The sequence below is a fragment of the Zootoca vivipara genome, chromosome 11, assembly GCF_965207765.1.
Source record: "Zootoca vivipara chromosome 11, rZooViv2.hap1.1, whole genome shotgun sequence".
In the NCBI taxonomy this organism is placed as follows: Eukaryota; Metazoa; Chordata; class Lepidosauria; order Squamata; family Lacertidae; genus Zootoca; species Zootoca vivipara.
Genome location: NC_142594.1, coordinates 46484647 through 46504808, shown reverse-complemented (window position 1 = coordinate 46504808; position 20162 = coordinate 46484647). Strand labels below are relative to the sequence as shown.

Genomic DNA, 20162 nt, shown 5'->3' with positions numbered 1-20162 from the left:
ACTTGGGAATCTGAGCTATCCTTTTAAAAGAGTTGACTTTAACGTGCATAATTTAAGAGGAAACCTTAAAAGCAACAAGGCAGCTCTCCTAAACTCTCGGGAGCTTTTGGTGAGGTTCTCGGTATGCAACAGATGGTATCTAACATTGCTCTGCTGTGCTTAGAAGGATGCTTCCCCCTGCATGTTGCAAAATACTTGGGCAAAAGCTTCCAAATTTTGCTCAGGAATCTCAAATGCCGTTGCAGCAAATGCATTGTAATTGGTGCAAATTTTCCTTTTCTTCCATGCAGAGCTGTTTCCCCCTACCCTCTGGGAGCCACCACTGCCAAACCATTCACCCGGGTCCAGTTTACTGTAGTCCTTTGTTTTTGACTGTACTGTTTTTGAATCACGCCGGCCTTGTCATAGGCACTAATTTATTTTGGCAAACTAAATATTAACCCTTGATTTGTCTACGATGCTTTGATCTAGAGCAGGCACCCCCAAACTTCAGCCCTCCAGATGTTTTGGACTACGATTCCCATCTTCCCCGACCACTGGTCCTGTTAGCTAGGGATCATGGGAGTTGTAGGCCAAAACATCTGGAGGGCCGCAGTTTGGGGATGCCTGGTCTAGAGGCACAATGATGTAACCATGTCGCTGAAGCAAAGCGGCATTAAGTCTGCTTTGCAAATAGAGGCCTGTTGCAAATAGAAATATAAATTGTACACTGGGGAACTTGACAGAGAAAAATGTGAAGAGAGGGGTTTTTTTGGGGGGAGGGGTAGTAGAAGATAGCCGGATACCAGCATTTGGAAGTAAGTTCTCAAAGAATCATGGTAGCTTTTTTGGTTTAAATTGGTATTTCAGCAATGTTGTATTAGTGTGAGTGGGAGCAGGGCAGTATTCCGGGAACGCTTAGTTTTGGGAGGTGAAAGGAAGGCTATTTTAAATTGTTTTTACAGTGACATATTCTTGCTCCCCCCCCCCCCCAGCATGGGCTGAATAGAAATAACTGCTGCACTCCTGCAGGATTTGTGCTTTTTAGATGCTTAAAAGCATGTATACCTCTTTCCATTAGGTTGCACAAAGGTTCATTTGTAATGGTGATCCCAACATGAGACAAAGCAAGCACTCCATTCACTTAAACCCCCACCCCACCCCACCCCGAAAAGTACAATGAAATGAGATGCAGCCTGAGGCCAGGGTGTGAGAGAAGAAGCTGTACCATCTTGTCAGAGCTTTGTCCCACAGTTGGGGTTTCCCTGCTTCAGCCATGCCCTTATGCTGGGATACATTTATTGCTGCTTCACCCTCAAGAATGGCAAGCTGAGTCTTGCTTCACCAGTAAACTCCCTCTCTCTTAACTCTGCAGTGTCCTATGAGAAGGAGTCATTTCTCCTATTAAGTGTGCAAAGTTCTTTACAATCTTAGAACAGATGTTTACAACAGTTCTTGAAAAAGTGCCCATTTTGCAGATCTAGAATTGAGGCTAAGGTGTGGGAGGGGAGGGGAAGGAGATTTGCCAAAAACACTCTGCTAGTTTATGGCTGACATCATCCCAGGCCAGCACTGTCTGTTGAGTGCCTTTCTCTGTTGCTTGTCTCCTACATTTGGCATTTTGTAAGGGACTCTGGATGTACTGTCTCTGAAAATGGAGATTTATTTTGGCCATCTTTGCTCATATCCATCAATAGACCACCCTCTTCAATTTCGCAGATCTTTTTGCAATGCATCTAATCATCAGTGTGTCACCACTTCTCTTATGCTCATCACTATGTTTTGGTTGCCCTCCAAGCCTTTGTTTCAGAAATATCAGTTGCTAATTGCCTCTTTGCCCTTCCACAAACTGCAGAACGGATGCATGCAGTTTTGCTTCTGACAATGAAGAGTTGTCAGTAAATTTGAAGTGCGCATCTTCAGCAAATGTACTGACTTATCGTCGTGCCTTTTACCCTTTTATTAGGCATGCACTGAAAACCTATTCCTTATTAAAAGTGTTGACAGATTACTTCAATGTTGATCTTCCTCAGTTGATCTTTCTCAGTGTGTAGCACTGCCCTCTGCTGGCTAGAATGTATATACTTCATTATATCATTTCCCCCCCTTCTAGATAAGAGGGTTGTGTTCAGACACAGGATAATATGGAGGTTTGGGGATTTTCTTGTCCTACCAGTTAGGTTAAACTAATTCATATTATTGTGACTCTGAAAGATGTTAAGAGAGATTCCTGTTTATTCAGGTTTCATCATACAACCTGAACAGACCTTTGGGAATATGCCTTGAAATGCTGAATATTCATTTAACACCAATTCCAGCAAGTTATCTAACACCATGTATTGCCTTGTAAATGCTTCTGCAACATTAGGCCTTGGATAGCTCCAGTCAAGCTAGACCAGTGGTTCTCAAAGTGTGTGTGACCTGCCACACTGGTGCAGCAGAAGAAGATGGCAGGTGTGGGCAGGAAGATTCAAGGACAACCAAGGAAACATTTAAGCATTTCAGTGTAGTGTAGCATAATATGTATATTTTTTATTTTTTTGGCAGAATATGGATAGCTATTTTTCAAAATGGGAGCAAGAACATCAAGTGATACTGAGGACAATCCTAGTTGTGTTTCCAGATGTATTACACACACACACACACACACACACACACACACACACACACACGTGTGTGAAAGTGTGGCCAAGAGAAAAAAAGTTTGAGAGCCAATAATCTAGGGCAGGCATCCCCAAACTGCGGCTCTCCAGATGTTTTGGCCTACAACTCCCATGATCCCTAGCTAAGAGGACCAGTGGTCAGGGATGATGGGAATTGTAGTCCAAAACATCTGGAGGGCCACAGTTTGGGGATGCCTGATCTAGGGGTATTACAGGAGACGTTGGGCTCCTGCTTTGCCTCACCCCTGGTTCTGCTTAATTGGCTGCTGCTCATGGGGGCGGGACAAAGAAACTCAAGAGCAGGCATCCCCAAACTTCGGCCCTCCAGATGTTTTGGACTACAATTTCCATCTTCCCCAACCACTGGTCCTGTTAGCTAGGGATCATGGGAGTTGTAGGCCAAAACATCTGGAGGGCCGCAGTTTGGGGATGCCTGCTCAAGAGCATCTACATCACATGTTGTCTTCTGCTAGACATCAGCAGAGAAGAAACATGGTTCATAAACAGCAAGTCAAGGGATCAAGGGAATGGAGCAACCATTATCTAGTTTCCAGCCCATACTTTTATTTTTATATATTGTACACTTCCATTTCTTCTTCATGCCACAGTTTAAGATACTGCCACAACTTCTCAAAGCCTTCCTGTCGCTCTTAGGTTTCCTTAAGATGTTCATTTAAGAGTGAACACTTGCTGACCCTTAGAATAGAATTGTGGAATTGGAAGGGACCACAGGGGGCCATCTAGTCCAACCCCCTGCAATGCAGGGATCCTTTTGCCCAACATGGGTCTGGAACCTATGACCCTGAGATTAAGACCTGCTGAACTATCTGCTAAAGAATAAAGCTCTGCCCCTTTCTGGGCCAGCCCTTTGGGGTAAAATGAGGTTCTTGGGTAAACATAAGTGCAAACTCCTATCCGAAAAGGGACTTGCACGACTGAATGAAGAAGTCAGATCCAAACAACTGAGCCACACAAGTCTCTCTTTGGAAAAGATCTCCAGCGTTGCAGTTAACAATTAGCACATCAGCATGATTGGAATTACCTTTTAAGTCATTTTACAATTAAATTTGGCTATAACAATCAGATGAAAGAAGCAGCTAGTTTTAACATTCAAATTATCAGTTACTTGTGTGATAGCTTTGAATCCTAGCCGTTCTGCCTAAGAACTCTTTTCATAAGAGAATTTTAATTGGGTTAGAGAGGAATAAAGCCAATACTGCTAATTGCATGGGGAGAAGAAAACCCTATTTTAGTAAGCTGGGGGGGGGAAAGGGACCCCTGACCGTTAGGTGCAGTTGCGGACGACACTGGGGTTGCGGCGCTCATCTCGCTCTATAGGCCGAGGGAGCTGGCGTACAGCTTCCAGGTCATGTGGCCAGCATGACCAAGCCGCTTCTGGTGAGAAAGTATCTGTTCTGATCTTCGCCCCAAAAATGATCTACCTTGGATTTACTGGACAAGTTGTGGTGGCCTGTGGGTAGGGAATTAAATGTGACCTGGCTGAATGTATGTATGTAGGAATATGCAGGTAGATTTCTGACTCAGTGGTAGATCACAGCTCTGCATACAGAACTTCCAGGTTAAAAGCCTTGGCATAGGTGGTGATGGTAAAGCTATTTGCTTGACACTCCCAAGAGCTGATGTGAGTCAGAGTAGACAGCAGCCTGACCTGTCACAAGCCAACTTCCTACGTTTCTGTCCCTGAACTGCAATCTTTATGGAGTGGAAGAGAAACCGGATCAGTCAAATCACATGTACATTCCTATTCATAATCATCCAGACCTCATGACTCTCCCTGTGCATGGTGGTTGGCTTTTGAAACTTTTCCTCGACCTGTTGCCATCTGAACTGCCTTTAATGGCACCGGCAGAAAACCAGTCTTCAAACATGGAATGAAAAGAGTGTTATAATTTAGGAACTGGTTAGGCTTGAGAGAGAGAGCCTTATCATTAAACAGCCCTAGCTGGCTGCATAGATATGATGATGATGATGACGACGACAGCTTATTAAATTTGTATACCGCTCTTCATCCGAAGATCTCAGGGCTGTTCACAACAGAAAAATACAAAATACATAACCAACAAAACCAATATCCCCCCCTTCCCATGAACACATTTTAAAAAGCCATAGATTGTTAACCAGCCAAATGCCTTGTTGAAGAGAAGCGTTTTCACCTGGCACTTAAATATATGTTATGAAAGTGCCAGGCAAGCTGCCCTGAGGAGAGTATTCCCCAAACAGGGAGCCCCTGCAGAAAATGTTGCCACTTTCTGGGCCTCTCGTGGAGGAGGCATCCGAAGAAAGGCCTCAGGTGATGATTGCAGGGTGCAGGTCAGTTCATATGGTGAGATGTGGCCATTGAGGTATTGCAGTCCTGAGCCTTTTAGAGCTTTCTAGGTAAAAACCAACCCTTTGAATTGGGGCCCAGAATCGGCAGCCAGTGTAGTTGGACCAGGATCGGTGTAAGATGCTCAAACTGTCCTGTCGCACTGAGCAACATGGCTGCCGAATCCTGCACCAGCTTAAGTTTCTGAAGCATCTTAAGAGGCACCCACATATAATGCATTGCAGTAATCTAACCTAGAGGTTGCCAGAGCCCAGACAGCAGTAGTTAGGATAGGGGCACAACGGCGCCACTAGCCGAAGCTGATGAAAGGCACTCTGTGCCACTGAGGCCACCTGAGCCTCAAGTGACAGCAAAGGGTCCAAAAGGACTCCAAAGTTGTCTACCCACTCCTTCAGTGGGAGTGTCACCCCATCAAGAGCAGGCAACCTCCCATCCATCCATCCAGTCTAGGGAACTACCCACTAACAGTGCCTCACTCTTATCAGGATTGAACTTCTGTGTAGAAGAAATTCCTTTTGCTATTCAGGGCTAGCCCTCCCATTAGGCAGAATGGGGCGTCTGCCTCAGGCAGCAGACTTTGGGTGTCACAAAAGAGCAGCAAGTTAGGATTTCCCCCCCCCATTTCCCCCCCTACTGTATTACTATTTATTGCATTTCTTTTCCTCCTAGGAAATGGGAGAAGCATTTTTGGGATTTTCTGATTCAGGTGCCAAAATTGGTTACCATGCACTTTGACTTGGAATGAGGGGGTGCTGTTTCCCTTCTGCCACAAGTAGCAAAATATCTTGGGCCAGCATTGCTACTGCAGCACGTGGAAGCAACATTCATTTCCCTTGGCAGCCTTTGTACGTGTGTTTCTTCTTCCCCAAACAATCATACCTACCCCCTCCCAAAAATATCCCCATTAAACTTGGTACAAATCGCACAATCATTTAAGTGTGCAAGCCACAACTCAGTGACTTTCTGTTTTGATGTAGCAATAGGCTGGCCAGCTGCATACTGGCTTCCAGGGCTATATAGAAACAAATCTGAGCAGCCTACACAGGCTACTTTAGGATAAGTGGTGCTGACTGTGGATTTGCTGTCCTTAAACGAACCGAGCAATTATTGTGTCACCTAAATCACAGCAGAGGGCCAGCAGTATCTTGTATTTTGTGAAAAATCAACTGAGAATTTATCCTGTGCAAGGATGAGACTTGGTCCTATTTAGTGGGGACTGGTGGAGACATTATGTTCTCTTACAGCTGAGAAAGGGCACCCCCCTTAAAAAAATGTTATGGGCAGTAGAAGAGGAAGTAAAACTCCTTCTTAAAATCAGTTTAATAGTGTTTCCATGCCTCACTGTTTAATATTTTCCTGATAAGCTCCTCAAAGCCTTTGGCATTATAAGAAGTCAGCTTTGTTTTGTAGATTACAGTACTTCCATTACTCAGAATTTAGACTGAGGGCAAGAGAAGGTGGGCTTGGGGAGGGTTATGTTATGTCTGAACTTTGAATTAAACTCTAGTTTCAAGCTGGCACGTGGGTTCTGCCAGTTTTCCATGTTAGTCCTGTTTGAAAAAGGTGCCTCAGTGGCATTTGAGAACTATTGTCATACTACTTTTCAGTGCTGTGATCCAAGAGCCCCCTAGATTTGCACATACAATACTTCTTAAGGACTTCCTTTCCCTTTGACCTGTCTTACTTCTTCACACCAGTTCCTAGTCCTCTTTGTCACAGGACTCGCTTGTAATGAACTACATCCATCCATCTTGCCATCCTTACCAAATGATGCGTGAGCCAGCAGGGAAAGCATGCACAAAATGTGGCACCACCTTGGATGACACCATGCTTTTATGAGCACTCATTAAATCTGATTAACGAGGTGAACTAAGCAATGTGTTGGAAATTCCAGCGCCTCTTTCATATTGTTTAATGTCTCTGTGGTGGTAAAAGTTTTCCTCCTGGCGCACTCTGCCTGCCTTTTTCATTTCTACTTTTATGTCTTGCCTCAAGAACTAATCCGTTCCGTTCCTTAAAACTGGGGCAGCCCTTTGGGGTGTCTCCTGTGGTTGGTTTATAGCTTGCCCCATGAGGATTTTATTCCCAGTATCTGAGGTTGCTTTGTTTTTAACCTACGACACTTCGTAGTGGCAACAGAGGGGCTGCCAGGATCTCTTAAAACCTTAGGGAAATCCTTGGTAAGCAAAGCAGGTTTAAAACAGCCAGATTTAAAAGCACAGAAGTCTAAAACAATAGATTTACAAACCCAAAGGCCTAAAAATGAAGGCTTTTTCTAGCGGTGGAACTGAGCTGGGAAGTTGGATAAGCTCAATTTGCAGAACAAAGGAGCCACTCACTATGCTTGTCTGTGCCTCTGTGAAAAGGGGAAAGGCCTGCAAAAGCCTTTTAGGGGGCTGTGTGAGATGGGATGTAAGCAGATATGTTCAACAGCCACATTGAGTGATACCCTATGGAAGGTAGCTGCTTTTTTATACTCTTGCTCAAATGTGAATGAATGGATGGATGATGACAGCTCCAGATGGTCATCACTTCCTTGTGGATAACTCAAGCTTTGTTATGAATGCACCTCTGGTGGGCTCAGTTGCTTTCTGGAGAGTTTATGCCAGCAAGGCTGAAGGTCAGGGAAAATAGAATCTGCAGTCTAAAATGTCTGGACAACACTAGGTTAGGAAAGACTGGTTTATGCTGGTTGGAACATAAAGCTAGGCTACACTGAGCTTTTGTACTTCCTTGTAGTAGGAACCTTGAACTTCTTGCAATACTGACCTCTAATAAAATGTCAATTCTGCCATGCCAGTGTGAACAGTTACCCTTTTACTTGAAAAGTTGCTTGGACTCTTTGGTTCTTGAATAAGATGAATGAACCCCAGAGTGCAGGTCTCAGGATTGCACAATACTGGTAGTCTCTTCTAGAGGGTTGCAGACTCCCCTCAACCAGACACCTTGTGCTTCAAATCCACGGGCAGCCATTTAGGGAGACATGGCAGTCAAGGGCATCTGAGTGAGTTGATCCAAAGAAATGGGTGCAGAGACCTGGTGGGTCCTGTAACCTCTTTGCAACTCACCATCTGTGTCAAGAGAAGTGCAAGCTATTAAAAGAGAGATGTCGAAAACGCAAGTTCTGCCTTAAAGTTTTTGCCTCATTACATCCCAGGCAGTGGTCAAGATCACTTTGCACAAATCTCTTTCTCCCTTTGCATGATCTTATTCATCTTTGCAATCTTTCTTGCAATCCTCAGCTTTCCTTTTGCCTCCCAAGTAAGCTCTTCACTTATTGCCAAAGTCCCCCTTTAACAGGCCTTCAGAAGGTAGCGTCACAATGAAATGCATGATCTGTTGGTGCCATTTCTGAACACTCAAAAGATGGTCACTAGGATCCAGGCCTGCTTATGTTTTTAATGCACCTGAGTTTACATCTTGCTGTGTTGCAGATTTTTGCAGGGCTTTTTCTTCTGGTTCCTCTTGGCGATCCCCTCCCAACTCTACCGTGTTTCTCATATTATAAGACACGTCTTATATTTATTTTTTCCTCAAAAAAACACACTATGGCTTATTTTCAAGGGATGTCTTATTTTTTTCCTCCTCCTCCTGCCGCGGCCGGCATTGCTGCTGCTCCTATCACTATGTCTTATTTTCGGGGTATGGCTTATATTCCTTGAATGCTTAAAAATCCTGCTATGGCTTATTTTATGGGGATGCCTTAAAATATGAGAAACAGGGTAGGATTCTAGTGGCATTAGATGTGTTCAGAGCATGGGATCTTCCCGGAAGCAGAGTCCGCTGAGTACACCTGTTTTGTCTTGTTGCCTCCACGTCCTGCACACGCTCAAGGAGAATTTAGAGAACAGAGCACTCCCGTGTGTCATTTCCTTCAAAATGGAATGTGGTATACCCTGTTTCCCCTTTTTTAATACATAGTCATAAAGTAAGCCATGGCAGGGTTTTTAAGGATTTGAGAAATATAAGACATACCCCGAAAATAAGCCATACTTCTGCGCCGCGGAAACCAACCCCCACAGGCACCTCCACTCACAGAGTCACTCCATGCGGCCGGCACTGCAGGAGCACGATCAGCTGTGAAGCGGCGCTCCAAGAGCGTCGCTTAACAGCTGATCGCGCTCCCGCCTTGCTGGCTGCATCCCCGTGCTCCGCCTTCTCATCCACTGCCGTCCCTACTGCTTCTGTGCTTGCCGCCACCGCTGGGCTCACTGCTTCTTCCTTGCCTGGCCCAGCCAAGGAGCTTGGAGCACCCTGCAGCAGCGGGCGGAGCGCCTGAGCCAGCGGCCTCCGCCTGGCCTGGTCAAGGACGCCTGCCGCCCCGCCACCTGGAACCAGTGGCTGCTGCAGCACCGAGCACTCAAGAGAGCCCAGCGGCGCCCTGAGCCATAAATACCGTACCGGCAATTAAAAAAAAATAAGACACCCCACCGAAAGTAAGCCACCCTGTGGTTTTTTTGAGGAAAAAAGTTATAAGACGGTGTCTTAAAAAAGGGGAAACACGGTACACTTGCAACAACCTTTGTTAGGAGTTTCGACTTGCAAGTACAATATTCTTCTACTTGCCTCACTATTCTAAAATGTAGCTGTGCAGTTACCCTGGCACAATTTGTGGTCTGTGCCAATATGATGGGTAGAAATTCTCTTACTCAGAAATACTCAGGAGACACCTAGCTTGGTTGTTTTAGGGGATTTTAACATCCATGCCGACACGACCTTACATGGAGCTGCCCGGGACTTCGTGGAAAGCATGGCCTCCATGGGGCTGTCCCTGAATAAGTCTGGCCCAACTCATAGCCGCGGACATGCCTTGGACCTGGTGTTTACCTCTATGGATGTTGGTGGTCTGACATTAAGTAAAAGCGAAACAAAAGAAGTGCCATGGTCAGATCACTTTCTGGTGCAACTGGACTTCTCCGCAACCCTTCCCATCTGCAGGGAGGTGGGACCGATTCGGATGGTCCACCCCCGCTACTTAATGGATCCAATTGGCTTCCAGAGAGTGGCAGGGGATGTTTTATCCCATGTTGATGGCCTTTCAGCTGATTCCCTGGTGGCCCGCTGGAATGCGGAGTTAACCAGGGCTATTGACTGTCTGGCTCCGAAGCGCCTGAGGGTGATGAAACAGTCGTTGAGACGGCTAGAGCGCCGGTGGCGAAAAACTCATTCTGAATCAGACCGGACACGGGCTAGAGCTCAACTTCGAGCCTACCAAGTGGCAATAGCGATGGCAAAGAGGACCTTCTTCACCGTTTCTATCGCATCTGCAGAAAACAACAGCAGGAGACTCTTTCAGGTGGTTTGCAATTTAGCGGAACCACCTGCTCCATCCGGGCCCAGTATGGGCCACATGATCTCCTGCAATGATTTTGCAAAGTTTTTTGCAGATAAAGTCGCTCAGATTCGGGAAGAGGTAGACTCCACCATGGGAGCAGGGCCGGGGCGGGGGAGTGCTAGAGTCCTGTCTAGTCAAGTTGTGGGGGATCGATTCCAATCTGTTACCTCCGAGGATGTGGACAGGCTGCTTGGACGAGTGAAACCAACCACCTGTCTCCTTGACCCTTGCCCATCCTGGCTTGTAAAAGCTAGCCAGGAAGGGCTGGGCGATGGGCTTCGCGGGTTGGTGAATGCTTCTCTCTGTGAGGGAGCCTTCCCAGACCTGCTGAAAGAGGCGGTTATTAAACCACTTCTTAAAAAACCGTCTTTAGATGTGGCTAATATGGCCAACTATCGCCCAGTCTCAAATCTTCCATTCCTGGCCAAGGTGATTGAGCGAGTGGTTGCTGAACAACTCCAGGCACGCCTGGAAGAAGCAGACCATTTGGATCCCTTCCAGTCAGGATTCAGGCCTCATCATGGGACTGAAACTGCTTTGGTTGCACTGGTCGATGATCTCCAGTAGGCTAGGGACAAAGGTGAGAGCTGTTTCCTAGTTCTGCTGGATCTCTTAGCTGCTTTTGACACCATTGACCATAACACCCTACTGGACCGTCTAGAGGGCTTGGGAGCTAGGGGCACTGTCATACAGTGGTTCCGCTCCTTCCTCCTGGGCCGTGTTCAGAAAGTGGTGGTGGGGGATGAGTGTTCAGACCCCTGGGCTCTCACTTGTGGGATGCCTCAGGGTTCTGTCCTCTCCCCCATGCTTTTTAACATCTATATGCAGCCGCTAGGAGAGATCATCAGTATGCGGATGATACCCAGCTCTACCTCTCTTTCAAATCAGAACCAGTGAAGGCGGTGAAGGTCCTGTGTGAGTGTCTGGAGGTGGTTGGAGGATGGATGGCGGCTAACAGATTGAGATTGAATCCTAACAAGACAGAAGTACTGTTTGTGGGGGACAGGAGGCGGGCAGGTGTGGAGGACTCCCTGGTCCTGAATGGGGTAACTGTGCCCCTGAAGGACCAGGTGCGCAGCCTGGGAGTCATTTTGGACTCGCAACTGTCCATGGAGGCACAGGTCAATTCTGTGTCCAGGGCAGCTGTTTATCAGCTCCATCTGGTACGCAGGCTGAGACCCTACCTGCCCGTGGACTGTCTCACCAGAGTGGTGCATGCTCTGGTTATCTCCCGCTTGGACTACTGCAATGCACTCTATGTGGGGCTACCTTTGAAGGTGACCCGGAAACTACAACTAACCCAGAATGCGGCAGCTAGACTGGTGACTGGGAGCGGCCGCCGAGACCACATACCACCGGTCCTGAAAGACCTACATTGGCTCCCAGTACATTTCCGAGCACAATTCAAAGTGTTGGTGTTGACCTTTAAAGCCCTAAACGGCCTTGGTCCATTATACCTGAAGGAGCATCTCCACCCCCATCGTTCTGCCCGGACACTGAGGTCCAGCGCTGAGGGTCTTCTGGCGGTTCCCTCGCTACGAGAAGCCAAGTTACAGGGAACCAGGCAGAGGGCCTTCTCGGTAGTGGCGCCCACCCTGTGGAATGCCCTCCCATCAGAGGTCAAAGAGAACAACAATTATCAGACCTTTAGAAGGCATCTCAAGGCAGCCCTATTTAGGGAAGCTTTTAATGTTTGATGGATCTCTGTATTTTAATGTTTGTTGGAAGCCGCCCAGAGTGGCTGGGGGAACCTGGCCAGATGGGCGGGGTATAAATAATAAATTATTATTATTATTATTATTATTATTATTATTATTATTATTGGTTGCAGATGGAGAAACTGAAGTGTAAAAAAAAAAAGCTTAAGTGACTTGCTTGGGACAACAGCTAAAGTTACGAGACTGGTTTTTCTCTTGTTTCCATTGGAGACAGAGCCATCCTGGGTGACCCCCCTCATTTCTTTCTTGAATGGTCTGCTTTTTCCCCCCCTCTCAGGTGTAGCTGACGACGAAGCTTTTGCAGAGGAATGCAGACGCAGAGGACAAAACGCCTTGCCTTTCCAGCCTGCTAATGCCCGTTCTCCAAAATCAGCCCTGAAGCCTGCCGCCTACCCCAAGCATACCTTTCACTGTAATAGCGATGAGGATGATGACTTGGTTATGACCAACTGGGAGACGCCCATTTATTCATCAGGTGTGCACAAAAAGGTGACACAGGAACCGGTAAAAAAGCAGGAGCCAGTGCTAAAGCAGGAGCCGGTAAAAAAAGTTATGCCACTTAGCCAGAAGCCTAAGTCAAAGAACCCAATAAGATCGCGTTGCTGTGTACTGATTTAATGCTAACATTTCACATGCTCTATTCCTCTGCATTCAGACTAGCTTCAGGACTACCTTACCCTGCCCGTTTTCAGAAGATACCCAAATAAAATTCATTGCCTATGCCAAATGGTGCATACAGCTCACAGCAAACAGCAGAACTGTGTTTAGTAGCTGACACGTTGCTTGCTTCCCTTGCTCTGAATGCAGGTTTCTAGTAGCCTGGATAGATTTTGTTCTTTGCACTGTCAGGTAGGTAACTAGATTTTCAAAATTTTGAGACCTGGTGGAGTCTCCTTGGCAAAATGGCTTGCCCCCCCCTCCTCATTTCCTTTAGCAAAAGTATATATTTAGCAAGAGCTGACATAAGCAGCAGCCCACTCATCCTTTTGCTCATTTCAATCGGTGCCAGATCTAAAAAACATCTAATTTGCAGATTGATACTGCAAGATTCACATTTCCCTTGGTATCCAGTATTAACAAGCTCCTTAATGTGAATAATCCATTGTTCATACCCTATTTGTTTTTTACCGCCTGCCGTCATGGGAGACGCAAGTGCACTAAGTTGCTGGTCCAGTCTGTTTCATGTGCTTACTAAAACGAGAAGCTGCGGTACTGTAGCTTAGTAACTGCACAACTGAATCTTCTCAGTCTCCCCGCCCCCGCCCCCCCTGCTATGGCTTAACTTCAGAACCAGTTTTGGGGAACTTATTTTCAGGAAACCTCAGTTTCACCATTGCCAGGTGGTCACTGCCCATTTTCCATACTTCTTGGAGTGCCACCGCAAGCAAAATGAACATGAACTAAGGAGAAATGACGGTGTGAGGAAGATTTCACATAGCATGGTTTTTAGGTGCACACCTAAAGTGGGGGGGGGGTTGGATCCGGAGGTTTTCTCCCTCAGGTGGAAGGAGGAAGGGGCTGTTTGGATCCAACCCACAACAAACCCCTGTCTCACAAAGGGAGGTGTGTTGAGGAGCCAGGATTGGTAGGCTCAAATTGCCCTGTGTAATATGAGAAACTGCCCTGAGTGTAGAAGTTCCAGGGTGGATTGTGTTCACCTAGTCCCTGACAGAATAGAAAGGGAAATGTCTTTGGGTCTTTCCTTGCTATGGCAAGGCAGCACAGCCAGATGGGGTGAGTTATCCTCTCTCATGTTGCTCCTTGACTGCAGGCACTTCTACCCTCAAGCATCTTATTCATCATCCCTGCTCATGGCATTCCGCAATCTGGGAAAAGCGGATATGAACTTGCAGAAACCTGCTTTATGGCAAGGTTTGGCTGGGATGACTCTTCAAGGGCTTCCTTTCAGCTCCCATGAACCATGGAGACCAGAATCGAGAGTGGTGACCACCTTGGGAAGCTTTCATGGTGCAAACTTAGGAAACTTGAAACAACCCAGAGGGAAACTCTTGTTTGCTTAAAATTAAGCACTAAAGTCACTCATCAATAGGTTGCCAAAGGGCTGTCATTTTGGGGCCCTCAAACCTTTTGCCTGTTTCCCTCCCATTGCTTCTGAGGCCATTGATATGCCAGCCTTAATGGCCATGGATGATCTCCTACTAAGTTCAGAGTAGATCCATTCACTTACCTTAGTCATTTCTGTTTGTTTCAATGGATCTACTCTCTCTCTGACTAGCGCTGGTACCGCTCCACATTTTCTCCTGATACTGCACGTATCAAGGATGCTTTGTGGTCAAGGCTGGCATGAGAGCAGGGGCTAAACAGGCAAGGCAACACCTGGTAACAGGAAGCTGACCTTCCCCACAACTTGAGTAACTATGCTTCGGCGGCTGGTTGTTTCCTTGTCAATTGCTGGACGCAGGTTTTTTTTTGAAGTGGCTCTTTGGAATAACATGAAAGAGGGGTCTGCAGCTGCAGCAGCTACGCCGTTGTCTTGCTGTTGTTTGTAATCTGACAATGTAATATCGGAGCCATCTGTGCTTTTTGCTTTGCAAGTAAAACAGGGGCTGTCAAATCCCCACCCATCTCCCGCAGACTAGCGCCCATCATTTTAAAATGCTAGGCATAGCGCAGTTTGCTAGGTAGCACAGCCTTGGGCGTTAGAAAAACACACCAGGAAGTGCATGTGATTGAGGTAATGCTCCATGTTTTTTTAAAGGGACCAGAGGCTATCGCATGTCAGATTCAAAAATTACAATGCTTCCTCGTTTAAAATCATTGCATCTTTTTACAAACTTTTGTTCGATCAGGTAAGTATCACTATTCCCTGTACCGTGCATTGCAGACACAAGAAAGCTGCCCCAAAAATGGACTTTGGCACTGGTCAACTTTTCCCAGCATCACTTATGGGGTGGGAGATAGGGCGCATTGGGTAGTGTGCAAAGATGCCTTGCATCCAGCAGGCCCCAGGTTCAGTACCTGGCATCTCCCATGAAAACTGATCTCAGGAGCAGGAAGGTGTATCTTGAAGCGTAGTGTGGATGTGTCTTGAAGAGCAGCTGCCGGTTGAAGTATACAATGCTGGGTGACATAGACCAGTGGTCAGATGAAGATGGTTTCGTATATTCTATGAATCATGTTGCTAGAACTCTAGTACTTCTCGCCCCACTGGGTCCTCACTTCTTTGCTGAGACAGACACTTGTGCAATTTTGTCTCTCTTGTGAGATCCAACGGTTGGTTGTAGCCTTGTATCTGGAAGTGGAAGTACAAGCTTACGTTGTCAATATTTACCCCCTGTTGGCAACCTGGTGGTCCACTTACAAGGCTCTTGCTGGTGGGCCCTCACCCGTGATTTAGGAGTCTTGCCACTGCCTGTGTTGGGTTCCTACTGTCTCTGAATAAGATCATAGGTTCTGCATCAGGGACAACTGTCCCTAGGATGGGGCATACCTAACTTGTTTGTCCCCCTGGTTAGGTAGCTGACTGAACTGGTAAATGGCAGTAGTTCTGAAAAACTGGTTTGAGCAGCTCCCCCATTTTTGGAGTAGCAAAAATCTGAACTTGAATCCAGTGAATAATTTCAACCTTGGATACGAGAGAAGCGAGTGCCCATTTTGAGACACCGACAACTCAAAACTACCGGTGGCTCCCTTTTGGGCTGGATATTGCTCACCAAAAAAACCCCTATCTGGCCTCTTGTTTACCCTACCAAATTTTAACCAATGCAATTAAACCTGCATTTTCCTTGTAAGGACAAGAGGGTGGTTTCTCAGTGCTTTATCTCTTGGGGTTTGTATGCAATTTCCCTATTAAAATAGTTTGTCAAAGAGTTTAGAAACAGAGCAACCATTGTCCACGGAGCAGCCTTCACATGTCATAGCAGGTGATTTCAGCTCTAAATAATTGGTTGCACTACAGATTTCTGTAGAATTCAAATGGCAAACTAAACTACCTGTTTCTGCATAATTCAAATGGAAGCCCGCTTATTCCATGCAGGGTTGCTTCCCCACCCCTGCACCAAATATTTGGCTTGTCTGCTGGTACAGGACAATGCATTAAACTGTGCTGTAAGTATATCATGGTCCAAGTATTTTAGTGCATGTTAGTCTCCTGTTGACTTAAGCACTATAACTGCTTAATCCCCACTGAAAGGAGCGAGTGCTCTTTGCGCCATATACTGTCTCACTACTGCAAACAGTATAGATAATTTAAAATACCCACCCACCCCATCATTTAAACTGGTACACATTTGATAAGAAAATAAACAAGGCCATCTAGAATTCCTTTGAATGTTTTGTTAACTCTTCCCCAAATTTCAAAGGAATGCCTTCAGAAACAGACACAGAGATGACCTTAAAGCAGCCTTTAAAAACTGGTAGGGTTGTTAAAAGCCAAATTAACAAGGTAAGCCTATTTCGACAAAAGTTTTCAAAACCTCAACTGATGACAGGCAGGGTTGCTCTGAAATAGGACCGAGTAGATCACAGGCGAAGGGAGGGAGCTAAATTCACAACCTAGCCTGCAGTTTTTGAGAGGGAGGACACAATGGAAGCAAAAAGGGCCATTTCAGTTAACAATATAGTCAAACTATATTGCATTGATTTAGGGCTGGGCGACACAGTCCTTTTTGTTAGTTTCTTCGACTCACAGGTGCAGGGTAAACAATCTCGTCAAGACCTAGCCATAGCCTTTAGAGACTCTTCAGATGATGGATAGAGTTTCTCCGAAATGAAGGCTAAAGGGAGCTTTCAATAGGGCCAGGAGGCCATTGCACTGAGCCTATGACCGGTGGTCACCTTTTGGAAGTAACTTAACATGTGGAGAAGCTAACTTTGGTAGGCCAACTGTTAAGGAAACGTGAGTGGCCTGGGAGGAACCTTGCACTTGCTGAAGCCATGTGCTTGTGCTCCTCAGGGGGAGACCTGCCTTGCATTTTCAAAAGGCTTAAAATCAGAATGCTTCTGCTTTAATGAAGGGGAAACTATATGAACAATGTTTTACCAGCCGTGTCTCCTCAGGATACAAAGAAGTCAGCAAGAGGAAGAAGCAGAAGCTGAGGGAGGAGCAGAAGAAGAAGAAGTCAGCCAAGGCACCCTATTAAAATGGACTTCGATGCCCCCAAGCACAGACCCTTTTGCTGTCATGCCACTTGACCCCCACCTACACTCCTTTCCTGGTGCTTATATTTTCTTACGGCTAATCTCACTTAGCAAGGGGGGGGGGAACTATGGCTCCTCTCTAAAGTACACTAAACTTGCACTATTATGCTTGAGCACCACAGATTTGCTTGAGTTTCTGTATGACACCCCTGTCAGAAGCCCGCTTCACGGAAGTCGCTTCCATTGAAATCAGTGGGTTTGGCTTCTGAGTCGTGTGTTTAGGATCAGGATGTCAGGTGCATCAGATAAGCAGATCCTGGCTTGAAATGTGTTTTATTTTCCGAAAAAGAAAAATAATAATAATGTGGTAGAACCTTTTGAACCTCTTTCTTTCCTGGGGCTAAAGCTATCGTAGTCTAGTGTGCTTCTTCTAGAACTTGAAAAGGTTGTAAACGATGTGTCTATATTTCAAAAAAAAAAAACCAAACAGTTTTCATCATGGGATATTCTGACCTTAATATGTTTCTCATTTCATATGACCGTAATTTTCCTTCAAAACTTAGCTGGACCCATAATGGCTGAGGATCAGTTCTCGGGAGATTCAGCCCTGCATCTTATTTTCCACAGGGGAAGAAGCAGTTGATTTTCCTTGCTTGCACATGCCATTATTTATGTGCTATGCATCACAAACAGTGGGCCATGATTGTGAGAGAGCAGGTCCCCCCCACAAGCTTCTTAGTGAAATCAACCCTTGCGAGTTCATTATGATCCCCAGAACTCTCTCTCTCGAGCCAAATAATGAAAGGCATACTTTGAAATACTTCCCTATGCCCATTGGCCGAAAATCAGTAGCCTTGATGATGTGTTCATGCCAAGTAGAGCGAGGGTCACGGCACCCCGTCTCACCTTCCTAGGGTGGCATGTGAGGCTATACAAGGGTAGAGTAGAGCCTTGACTAGCCGGAAAGAGCTTACGGCCTGTATTCCTAGGTCAGATCCAGGCTACGTATTTGTACATTGGGTGTATACAGTATGTGCTGCTTCCCATTTGGTCTAAATTGGGGTTGAAGGGGTGAATTAAGGAGTTGGATGTAGCAAGGCAACTTCATTCCCCTCCATATAAATGTTTCATTTGCATGGTACGTGGCTTCTGTTAACCTCATAAATACTACTAAGTTGGAGCCTTCCATTCCTTTAACTCTTCCCAAGCATGGTTACTGTATAAGCAAGTTGCCTCCTTGCTGCTTAATCCCCGATTTGAAGTTCTCAGCTGCTTTGATCTCCTGTGTGTCCTCCCTTCCCTTCTCTCCCTGATAAATTATGTGGCAATTCTCTTCCTTGGCACTGTTGGAAACCCCAAATTTCCTGGAGAATTCTTTGATTAGCCCCCCTAATAATGTATCTTAGGTCCAGGAAGATTAGGATGCAAGAGGATTTGGGGTACTTATTCGGATTAATCTTTAATGCTCGTATTATGAAAATGTAATCTTGTGCAACTCATTAGGTATTTAAAACACAATATGTCTGAAGTTTGATGCAGAACCATTCCCCCCCCCTTTTTGTTACATGAATACCACTGATTTGTGTCGTGCCGTGTTACTAATATTTAAAGAAATAAAGCAAGTTCCCCATTCCTTGGCTTTTTATTTTTATTTGAACAGCGCCAAAAATGGGTTTCGGACATTTATATTTAAAAAGTCAGGGTGCTAAACTAACTCAATGGAAGTTTCTAGAAAGAGGGAATTTTTGCATCGCTAACAAGATGAAGGGTGGATTTATAGCTCTCCGTAGAAATGAATATTTATTGGAATTGCATCTGAGGAGGTAACAAGAGACAGCAGGAGATCCTATGGATGGAAAAACAGATAGCTTAAGTCTGAGTAAAAGTCTAAAAACCTTAATGTTACACACATACAGAGAGAGAGATTTATTCACACAATCAATATAATCACATAACATTTTTAGAATCTGTCCAAATATATTCTCAAGCACTTTAATGATACGTAGTGCCACCTTCATGCCATATGTACATTACAATTTCAATATACCATTTTTGAAAATTGGAATGTTTTACTGCACACATTTTCTATGATTATATTTTTTGGTCGAATAGATTTGTGTGTGATTGCCTGAAATGATTTTATACTAGGTTTATTATTTTTATTTTTAGCTCTCTGTTCCAAGAGATGCCAACATGACTGTTGTTCTTACGGGCTGCAGAAATAAGTGGAAGAACATAGTGACTCTGTTTCTCACTTATTGGAGCCCAAGAATGGATTTCTCGATGACACATTAGGGTTTGGTGCCACCGGCCAAGGGAATTTCTGGTGTGCTGGGTTTTAATTTAAAGTCCAATAAAACGCCCTGGGGAAATTCGATTGTGTAGGACTTGCTTCATTCACAGCCTGGGCCTTGCCTGAGATGACTGGAACTGTTGATTTTTGCCACCTTGGGTGCAGCATCCCATTAATACAAGCACTTGGGGATCATATAGGTCCATCGTGGCTGCAGGTGGGCTGGGCTATGCCCACAACTTGAATGCGGCCCCCAGAAGATAGCCTAGGAGAGAATGCGGCCTTTGAATGGGGAAAGGTTAGCCACCCTTGTTCTAAATCAGGCATAGGCAAACTCTGCCCTCCAGATGTTTTGGGACTACAATTCCCATCATCCCTGACCACTGGTCCTGCTAGCTAGGGATCATGGGTCAACATTGATGCCGAAATCCAGCATCGCCTGAGCTCTGTGAGTGCGGCTTTCTCCCACCCAATTGAAGTGCAGAGTGTTCGAGGACCAGGACATTTGCAGGGAAACAAAAAGGCTTATTTACAAAGCTATTGTACTACCAACCTTACTGTATGCTTGTGAAACATGGACCACTTACAAACATCATCTCCAACTTCTCGAAAGATTCCATCAACGGTGTCTCCGAAAAATCTTACACATCACTTGGGAAGACAGGCGAACTAATATCAGTGTACTGGAAGAAGCAAAGATCACCAGTGTTGAAGCAATGATTCTTCA

The 20162-nt window shown here is 45.6% G+C and overlaps 2 protein-coding genes across 2 annotated transcripts in view; both read left to right on the top strand.

The window, feature by feature from the left end:
• Positions 1-18775, top strand: part of DNAJB6 (DnaJ heat shock protein family (Hsp40) member B6) — a 71540-nt gene extending 52765 nt beyond the window's left edge. The window contains exons 9-10 of the mRNA XM_060280911.2: positions 12320-12517; positions 17062-18775. Coding sequence (XP_060136894.1) covers positions 12320-12517; positions 17062-17144 — 281 coding nt within the window. The 3' untranslated portion in view covers positions 17145-18775. The remainder of the gene's footprint in view (positions 1-12319; positions 12518-17061) is intronic.
• LOC148684297 (uncharacterized) lies at positions 11119-12164 on the top strand. The gene has a single exon (XM_088653801.1). The coding sequence runs from the start codon at positions 11269-11271 to the stop codon at positions 12019-12021; it is 753 nt and encodes a 250-aa protein (XP_088509927.1). The 5' UTR covers positions 11119-11268; the 3' UTR covers positions 12022-12164.
• Positions 18776-20162: the final 1387 nt, after the last annotated feature.

Excerpts from the sequence above, each read along its gene's own strand:
- LOC148684297 (XM_088653801.1), top strand. The coding sequence starts at position 11,269 with ATGGCGGCTAACAGATTGAGATTGAATCCTAACAAGACAGAAGTACTG.